Source organism: Leiobunum rupestre, chromosome 1 (genome assembly GCF_980474605.1).
Source record: "Leiobunum rupestre chromosome 1, qqLeiRupe1.1.hap1, whole genome shotgun sequence".
NCBI classification, from domain to species: domain Eukaryota; kingdom Metazoa; phylum Arthropoda; class Arachnida; order Opiliones; family Sclerosomatidae; genus Leiobunum; species Leiobunum rupestre.
Genome location: NC_143384.1, coordinates 70522593 through 70532250, shown reverse-complemented (window position 1 = coordinate 70532250; position 9658 = coordinate 70522593). Strand labels below are relative to the sequence as shown.

The following is a 9658-nucleotide window of genomic DNA, read 5'->3' as shown; positions in this document are numbered from 1 at the left end:
TACTATCCCAATAATCGAAATCCATTGGCATAAGATAATCTCATTAGATATAATTCTGATATCATATTTAGACACTAGGGGGCCCTGTGCTGAGAACTAAACCTTGATTGCATAATAAATCTGAAAATCAGTTCGATGATAATTTTTGATAATTTACATACATATTGTGACTATGTTACTTATGCCAAATCCAATATATTATACGAAGAAAAATTTTTTTTTTAGTCCCCAATAACCGTTCTTTCTTTCTAGAAATATCAAAATCTTAATAGATATCATGCCTGAAGGGAAAGAGCAGGAGGTTTACATTGGGGAGATAATACAATGATAAAAATAGTGCCACCTGGGGAGAATTGTCAACATTTAGAAAGCTTTGGAGAAGGCTCAAATAATGAATTGCAAATATATTTAATAAAACAACAACTTTAGCCTTTAGAACTCGCATGGTTCCTTTAATTTTAATAACTGTTGATAGACAAAGCCAATTTATATTACTAATTTCCATGAAGAAGTTAAGTTTCCACTGGTTCTAAAGATACATATTCAACATTGTTAGAAAATAAACAGCAGTAATGTGGAAATATATAGAACAAAAATTACCAGGAACTTCTTCGTCTTCATCAGCAGGTTCTTCATCTTCCTCTTCGTCATCATCCTCATCATCATCAGTTTCAAAAGTATTATCAGGAATATCATACAAACGAACAACAGGCTGAAATTTCATAAAAGGTTTTTTTAGGCCTGTGTGACTACTCAAAAAATGCAGGTACTCTTCTTGAGTCAGAGTCTGAGTACTGACTCGTAATGTCTTAATATATTACTCGTACGAGTACCAGAGTCCTTTGCCAAGGCTTAAAAGTCGACTGAGTGAATAAATATTCCACGGAGTCCTTTATTTTTTGACGAGTCTAAGGAGTTACGTATTTTTTATCTCCTCAGTACCAGGTGAAATCCGGTAATCGCGCTATGGTAGTTGTTTTATTTTTTAAGGTTGGTTTACCCTTTGGTTAACGGAGATCGCATGACTCACTATGCCGGCATCTTTTCCAATTTTAGTTTTGATTTCTGCACTCTGCAGTGAAGAGTGGACTTCCCTTTGTGCTGGTGACGTGGCTTTAGATTTTTACAATAGTCTTAAGAAGTTAAGACTTTTATTTTACTTCAAATACTATGACTCTTAGAAGTTAAAAGTGGTTCTGTACGGTTAAGACTCAAACTGGGCTCGACCAGAAAATTATGACTCAAACTGAGCTTGAACTAATTCTTAAGGAATCGAGGACTGGAACTAGTACTCAGGATTTGGACTAGAGACTCGTGAGTACAATTCTCCAGGACTCGAGACTCAACTCAAAACCATAAAAAGAGGACTCTCACATCCCTAGTTTTTTTTCATTATTAATATAGTGTTGACAGAAACCAAGGTACTACCTTATTCGGGTCTTTCATGATAAGATATTTCCCTTCAGACAATTTCATACAAGTATCTATAATGCAACGCAAGATTCCCCATGCGTTTGTCATGTTCAAGTTTATTTGATCGGCAAATTCACTCGGTTTGAATTGTTGCGTGCCTAAAATAGCGTGTTTCGACGAATCTCTCACATGAACACGGCTTACGTATCTGCAGGTTAAATCGGCAATATTTTTAGTTTCAGACTTCCTATTTTTATTCTGTAAAAATAATACCCGAATTTAACATGATCCGAGCCAGCCAAGAGCGATTGGACAGTCCACTTTGCTAATTTACAAGAATTATTCTTCAATTCATTGGCTAAGACAGCTCCACGTTGAGTATCCAACTTCTGACGCCAGTCAATACTTCCCGAATACTAAAATTAGATAATTAATACTGCAGTTTACTTTTATAACTCGTTTAATTAACAGTAGTTAAGATTCTGAGCAAAAACCATATCTTACTCTAGGATCCCACTCGTTTAGAGCCTTAATATTGATAAATTGATTTTCTCCATTGGGACCTAACAAGGCAGCATCGTGTTCACAACGAACTATAACTTCCACACCGTCACCCAAATCATATTTACGATATCTTATTAAATAAACAATATTAACGAAATAGTTTTAAGGCATAAACGTTTAACCAAATACCTGTAAGCTACAGATGCAACTTCACCTTCCTCATCATCCTGAATAAATGGATTAGGGTTCTCAAATGAATACTTCTCTTCAACTCCTTTCAAAACTTGTTGCGAAAAATTGTGGTTAATGAAAGTTGCTTCCAAGGCCAAATTACGGGGCGAGTTGATGCTGTTGCCTTCTTCATGAGGAGGTTCCGCAGCAGTTTCATTTACAGTCAGCAAATCTGAAATATAAACTAAATTTCATAGCCATTCCTCTTTAATTAAACTCAAATTTAACAAATTACCAAATTCAGAATCATCTCTTTTGTCAAAAAAGAGTTTATTTCCAACTCGTTGAACTAAAATATCCCAAGAATACACAGATCTGGTTGCACACATTAAGGTAGCGATAATAGCATCAGTCGCGAAGACATTTCCTTCAGTTTTTGTAAGCTGACGAATGATTGGATCATCGGTAGTTGTGACTTTATGGAAGATACGGTTAACTCGTTGCAACCTCTTTTCATTCTTGCAATTGATACGGTCATATGTCTTGTCATAATACTCAACAGAGCCACAAGTGTAACTAAAATTTAAAAAATTTATTATTTTGCTGTGAGCTTTATTTCAGTGAAGTAATATTACAACACTTACACGTCAGTTCCATCTCCAACATTTGGAAGAGTTAATTTTCCGAGTCTAGGGAAGTCCATTTCTTCAATAACTTGCCATTCAGGGCGAATAGCAACTGAGGAATCACGATTTTTGATGGGGGCTTGTCCCTTATTATCATACTTTTGCTTCAATTGTTTTTGCCATTTACGAACTTGCTGCAAACGGTCACGCTCCCTTCCTTTGGCAGTTTTGGATAAAACTTGGAATTGCTGCTGTTGAGCCAGCTTCTGACGCTCACGATTACGCAGATTTCTTTGCTGGTTCATCCTGAAACGACCCCTTTGGTGCATAGGCTTATGGATTCGTGTGGTATCAACCAGTTGAAAACTACTTTCATCTTCTTCGTGATAATACGCATATTGGCTTCCACTACCAAATTGCGACGCATATTTATCTAAGAGATATTTAGGTTATTTAAAACATAAGGTTAGTTTAAAATTACTATCTTACTTGCGTATCTGCGATCAGTGTACATCATGTTATTCCAATCAGCAACCTTAGAATAAAAGTTTAAGTTAGGAAATTATTACCTCCCTATATCATTTAAATCATAGGCTTACCTTTCCCAGCCGGTCACTTTTGGAAAATGGTTGATACGGCATGTCTTTGAATTGTTCAGATATTGTAGTTGGTCCCCATCCTGTGGGATTGTCTTGAATTACAGGCGTTACAAAATGCGCCGTATGTGCCTCCGAACCCTCCATTTTACTTAAAAATTAAGTTAAATTATTCCTGAATAATCGAAAAAATCCGTAAGGCCTAACGCCACGAGACAGATTTCTGCCGACGACAAAATCAGAGTTGCCAGTCAATTAACCAAACATAGTGGTGCGTTCAGAAAGAAAACAACTTAACAATTTTGGGGATTGTCTAAGGACGACTTTGGTGGTCCTGAAGATTCCTATAGAAACGGGCGAGATTTTCGCTTGGGCCACGCAAGGACGTTACATCATGGACTAGTTTAGACGATTTTGTTTAACTTATAATAAATCATAAATTATTACGAATATCCAAATTCCATATAAATAAACATGAAGGACGTTCTAAATGGTAATGTAAGTCGAATCTTTAGCAGCTAGAGATTTTTTCCAATGGAGGTCTTGACGATGTACTGTTATTTTTTTTTAATTATTATTCGGAATTGTAACGTGTGGGACAAATTCAGTCAGCTCGTCCACCTGATTAATCAGGGCGAGATATGTGTAACGGCCACGCCAACGGGGGGATACGTGGGGATACGTGGGGACAAGGGTGTGGACAGCGCGTCATCAAAGTTGACCGTGGTCTTATCTAGAGTTGTTTACCATGGTAACTATGGAGCTAATGTTTTCGGAGTTCCGACAGGAAGTTGGTAAACGCTATTAGGTGGATACTTTTCGCTTTTTTCTGGAACAAAAGGAGTACACCTTTTACGCTAAATTAAACTATTCGTCAAAATTACTTTTTACTCCTCCTCAAAAGCAGGAGTAAAGAGACTAAACTGATAAAATTGTCTGCTTATCCAGAATTTATCTGGTAAAATGGCCATAGCAGCCATTTTGGAAAAACATTTTTACCCCGACTTGAACCATGAGCCAAGGTTCGTAAAAGAAAAGCACTATATGGACTTGAACTATTTTCCACCACAGAATTGGAGTAAAATGACGTCATATTACCTTACTCCGAAATCTCAGATCAACCGAAAAGTATCCACTTATTTATCTAGCGTCTACTAATAACAGCAATAATTTGATAACGAATATTTTTTATTAAGTCAAATTTATTTTTAAAATGAGAAAATGTGGAATGACAAGTTAATACTGAATGGGTTAGCTATCACAAGCAAATCAATGATAAAAAAATTACACAACCAAATAAATAATAATTTGCATAATTCCGGCCTAGCCTTTGACCTTTGCCAGCTCATTCGACAACCAATCCAGCCCTTCGTAAAGTCCTTGTCCTTGAGTTGCACACGTCGCTTGAATATGCCACTAATAAAATATGGTAAACAACTTGATTAAAAACCAATATTTTAATATCCAACTTAAATAAATTTAGTAGTGTTCGATTACCTTTAGATTTCGGTACTGATTTAATTTCAATTTATGCGTTAGTTCGGAGGCGCTCATGGCATTCGGTAAATCTTGTTTATTCGCGAAGACGAGTAATACGATGTCTCTAAGTTCATCTTGCTGCAACTTTAATCAATAAATTAAATTAGATTAAATTAACAATGATAGTCCCTATTGCAAAAGTGTTCCATGGAAATAATTAGGGATATGCATTCTTGTTTCAAGACGCCATTTTATTTTCAATTGCAATTCGGGCAAATATAATTCTGATTAAATGAGAAATGCACGTACATATGCTTTTGAATCGTTTTTAATCGGATATTTTTTAATAAACCATAATATCAGAGTTAAACAATGGCATCCGATTCATATAGTAAATATTACAAATATAGATCTATTATATTATTATATTTCTAAATTTGCTCGCGTCGTGTAGATTACCTTAGCTATATTAAGAAGGAATTTATTTATACTTAGGGAATAAAACTATGTTGAGATGATACTAGGGAATCTAATCCACCATGGTTACACGCAAAGACTTTATAAGCTAGCGATAGTTTGTACAGGATGTTTCAAATGGATATGCAAAAATTTGAAGGAGTTGTAGGGGTGAGTTAAGAAGTATGCTTTTTTTTTATCCCATTTTTCAACGATGAGTGCAAAGAGCGACAGAGAGCTTCAAAGTGTGGCCTACTAACTAGCCCCTTTAAGTAGGATGCAACAAGTGCAAAACCAAGCAGTGGTCACTGGTGAGGGAAACGCGAACATAAAGGTTTGGGTTCGTGTGATAGGTGAAAAAGGACATGGTAAACAAATCGAGGTGACCGGCGTAAAATAGGAAACTTAAAAAGTATTTAAAGTCCCAGCTGATTGGTTTTGCGCTTGTTGCAGCTTACTTCCAGGGGCTAGTAGGCCACATTTGAAGCTCATTGGCGCTCTTTTAACTCATCGTAGGAAAATGGGGGAAAAACAGGCATACTTCTCCACTCACCTCTACAACTCCTTCAAATTTTTGCATAACCTTTTGAAACACCCTGTATAGCCTTTGGTTATACGGAACCAATTAGATACTGGACTAATTTTGATTGTTTAAAGGGAAAGGAGCTTACGTTTGAAATAGTCAGTTAATTATTAGAAATAAATACATTCTTAACTACTTACCAAAAATAAACCTGTATTTCAGTTTCCCCATCGCCATAAACACTATTTGGAAGTACTTACCAAGTTTTGAAGTTCTTCTTCAGCTTCCACCATTCTTTCCCTGTCGATACTGTCGACCACAAATATGAGACCCTGAGTATTGGGATAGTAGTGTTTCCACAATGGTCGAATTCTGTCTTGTCCACCGACATCCCACACCGTGAAACAAATATTTTTGTATTCTACCGTTTCTACGTTAAAACCTAGTTACCACAAAGAAAATTATTTAATTAATTTATCATTATCATAAGTATATAATAACTTTAAGAGATAAGTATCCCTGTACACTGGCTCCAGCCTGCGAAGGTGCATGTTTCATTTATATGCTCTGGATAGACTCTTTTCTATTAAGAATTACTTTATATACAGTATCAGAAGTAAATGAACCGAAGTTATCAGACTGCTATACTCCCCATATTGGAGGCGTTTTCCTTATGAAGTTACATTTTGACCTCGAATTTGAAATTTTGCGCGCTCCTAGGCCTTTATGAAACCATTTTTATACATAGAAATAGCTATACCCTCATTTGCCAAGTGCAATGTATCGCGTCAAAAGACGGGGATGGAAATTAGCTTTTATTTGACTCGATTTTCTCATCATTTTCATAAGGAAAACGCCCTCCGATTCTGAGCGCTATTTCAATAACTTCGGTTCATTTACTTCTGAGAGTATCATAAAAACAATAGAAATAAGTATGACAGTTCCTATTGCTTTAAGACTAATTTACTGACCGAACCTTTTTCGACACGGACACTCTGGCCCAGCTCCGACTTGGACTTGTAACCTATCTAAGTAGTATATTATCGTCCTTGGTATTGTAATATATTTCGTATTGGGCATATTTAGACACTAGGGCCGGGGGCTCTGTGCTAAGCTAAACCTTGATTGCGCAATAACGATGAAAATCAGGTCGGTGAGTATTTTTGCTAATAGTCATACTTATTGTTATTATGATACTTACTTCTGATATTACCAAGATACTGCAGAAAGAATCGTTACCTACGGTTGGAATTGTCGTAACAATTTCTCCTAGTTTCAATTTATAAAGAACAGTTGTTTTTCCAGCACCATCGAGACCAACTAATTGAAATAAATCAATGACTTAAAATCATTTTATTTAATAAATATTAGGCCTACGATTTCGATCAATACGATAAGTAAATATCGGGATATTTGTATTTAGAACTACAAAGCTCACCAAAATATTGTTTATTAATCTGATTTAATTTAATCTGAAATAGCGATTTTGACATTTCAATTCATATTGTTTCGAAATTATTAAAATAATTTTTAAATTATTAAAATAATTTTTAAATTATTAAAATAATTTTTAAATTATTAAAATAATTTTTAAATTATTAAAATAATTTTTAAATTATTAAAATAATTTTTAAATTATTAAAATAATTTTTAAATTATTAAAATAATTTTTAAATTATTAAAATAATTTTTAAATTATTAAAATAATTTTTAAATTATTAAAATAATTTTTAAATTATTAAAATAATTTTTAAATTATTAAAATAATTTTTAAATTATTAAAATAATTTTTAAATTATTAAAATAATTTTTAAATTATTAAAATAATTTTTAAATTATTAAAATAATTTTTAAATTATTAAAATAATTTTTAAATTATTAAAATAATTTTTAAATTATTAAAATAATTTTTAAATTATTAAAATAATTTTTAAATTATTAAAATAATTTTTAAATTATTAAAATAATTTTTAAATTATTAAAATAATTTTTAAATTATTAAAATAATTTTTAAATTATTAAAATAATTTTTAAATTATTAAAATAATTTTTAAATTATTAAAATAATTTTTAAATTATTAAAATAATTTTTAAATTATTAAAATAATTTTTAAATTATTAAAATAATTTTTAAATTATTAAAATAATTTTTAAATTATTAAAATAATTTTTAAATTATTAAAATAATTTTTAAATTATTAAAATAATTTTTAAATTATTAAAATAATTTTTAAATTATTAAGATATTTTTTAAATAATTAAAATATTTTTTAAAGTTGAACAGCCAAGCTTTTCCAAATATGGCCTTATTTCCGTATCAAAAGATGAACAAGACGTTCAATATACTAACACGTACCTTTTTTGTCTTGAAAAAATAGCTTTTGGTCCAAAAAGTTGAAACGAAAAATAACGCCAGGTGTTTGGGTTTGAATTTTCGCCGCCATCTTAGGGGCTGCCGCCAGCGCCCCTAACCCCGTACGAGCGATTTGCGAACTATCCTAACTTTTAAAATCGCTCAATTTAGGCTTAGGTCTCTTTAACTGGAACAATTTTTTTGCGTCTTCAGCAGCGCGCGCTTTTACGTTGTTTTTCTGTCTCACCGACTTCTCACCAGGTGTCGCGGCGGACCCGCGCTTTTCGATTTCCCGAAATTTCTTTATTTTATTAGTTTTTAATGGGCTATAGGGCTATCTAACTGGTTAAAGCTTGACCGTTCCCCTTAAAGTTAATAAAATTAAAAAAACATTCGCTTACCCATTAGAATTCGAACTTCTCTTTTTCCAAACAAACGCTTGAAAATACTCGAAAACACTAAACCCATTTTTCACTTTTTTATAGTAATAAAACTAATAAACAAGTCAAAGTTAAACTGCCGCTAATCAACTTAATTGTATTCTGGTGTCTAAGGCTTTGGGTCGACACCACTTTGTATATATAAAAAAAAACTTAATTGTATTCAAAACGTTTCCCAAGAGACCTCAATAGTTATCATTCGGTGTCTGCAGTCCACAAATCTATCTTTGAAAGTATCCGCGAAATCCCGCGTTTATAAGCGGCCGCATATTTCCCGCTGCCACGTTTTTAGGCGACACGTAATCGGCGCTGAGTTGGTTCGCGATACGCTCTCTCGAAGTCCGATTTCAATGACTCAACAGCACGCAACATTTTGTGCCAAAAACTCGGCAGAAGTTCCGTTAAATTGCGCCTCTCACGATTTCAAATACAACATCAAAAGAGAGACAATGGATCTATCATCTTACTCTCATACAAGCGCCATCTAGCGTTAAACGCCGTTGAAATGCGTCAATACCTATTGCTAACTCAATTTGAAAATATTGCAACCCTTTATTATATAACAAGTGCCATCTAACGTTAAACGTCGTTAAATTTCGTCATATTGTTACCTTAATTAAAAAAATTGTAACTCTTTATTAATAAATTATATCAATAATTATCTAATGTAATATAATGGTAATGGTAATGGTAATGGTAATGGTAATGGTAATGTAATGGTAATGGTAATGTAATGGTAATGGTAATGGTAATGGTAATGTAATGGTAATGGTAATGGTAATGTAATGGTAATGGTAATGTAATGGTAATGTAATGGTAATGTAATGGTAATGGTAATGTAATGGTAATGTAATGGTAATGTAATGGTAATGTAATGGTAATGTAATGGTAATGTAATGGTAATGGCTATGTAATGGTAATGTAATGGTAATGCAATTTTAATGTAATGTAATGTTATGTAAATAAAAATAATAAAAATAATCAGCTAGGCTAATAGCCAAGGCACCACCTTAGGTTCAGCTAGAGACTTTTAAAGCTATTAATTCAGGTGGCTGGGTTACAATGCGTAGGAGGGTAATGTGGTATTTAACACGTGG

At 33.1% G+C, this 9658-nt stretch overlaps 2 protein-coding genes across 2 annotated transcripts; both read right to left on the bottom strand.

The window, feature by feature from the left end:
- Nucleotides 1-392: 392 nt before the first annotated feature.
- On the bottom strand, nt 393-3561 carry LOC149966227 (eukaryotic translation initiation factor 3 subunit D-like). Its single transcript, XM_090181078.1, has 10 exons — nt 3314-3561; nt 3204-3249; nt 2733-3147; nt 2384-2664; nt 2107-2320; nt 1918-2047; nt 1687-1829; nt 1429-1621; nt 601-712; nt 393-529 (listed from the first exon to the last, which is right to left on the bottom strand). Exons 1-10 carry the CDS (start codon nt 3455-3457, stop codon nt 513-515), a joined length of 1695 nt encoding a protein of 564 aa, XP_090037204.1. The 5' UTR covers nt 3458-3561; the 3' UTR covers nt 393-512.
- Nucleotides 3562-4540: 979 nt separating this feature from the next.
- On the bottom strand, nt 4541-8892 carry LOC149966226 (ADP ribosylation factor 4-like). The gene is made up of 5 exons (XM_090171120.1): nt 8523-8892; nt 7008-7088; nt 6029-6210; nt 4808-4933; nt 4541-4726 (listed from the first exon to the last, which is right to left on the bottom strand). Exons 1-5 carry the CDS (start codon nt 8587-8589, stop codon nt 4634-4636), a joined length of 549 nt encoding a protein of 182 aa, XP_090027246.1. The 5' UTR covers nt 8590-8892; the 3' UTR covers nt 4541-4633.
- Between the last annotated feature and the right edge of the window lie 766 nt (nt 8893-9658).

Coding starts and splice junctions, on each gene's coding strand:
- LOC149966226 (XM_090171120.1), bottom strand. CDS start 8,589: ATGGGTTTAGTGTTTTCGAGTATTTTCAAGCGTTTGTTTGGAAAAAGA. Junction 7,089..8,522: donor AGAAGTTCGAATTCTAATGG/GTAAGCGAATGT, acceptor TATTTCAATTAG/TTGGTCTCGATGGTGCTGGA. Junction 4,934..6,028: donor AAGAAGAACTTCAAAACTTG/GTAAGTACTTCC, acceptor TATTGATTAAAG/TTGCAGCAAGATGAACTTAG.
- LOC149966227 (XM_090181078.1), bottom strand. CDS start 3,457: ATGGAGGGTTCGGAGGCACATACGGCGCATTTTGTAACGCCTGTAATT. Junction 2,665..2,732: donor GTTGGAGATGGAACTGACGT/GTAAGTGTTGTA, acceptor TTTAAATTTTAG/TTACACTTGTGGCTCTGTTG. Junction 1,622..1,686: donor TCGGATCATGTTAAATTCGG/GTATTATTTTTA, acceptor TTTAACCTGCAG/ATACGTAAGCCGTGTTCATG.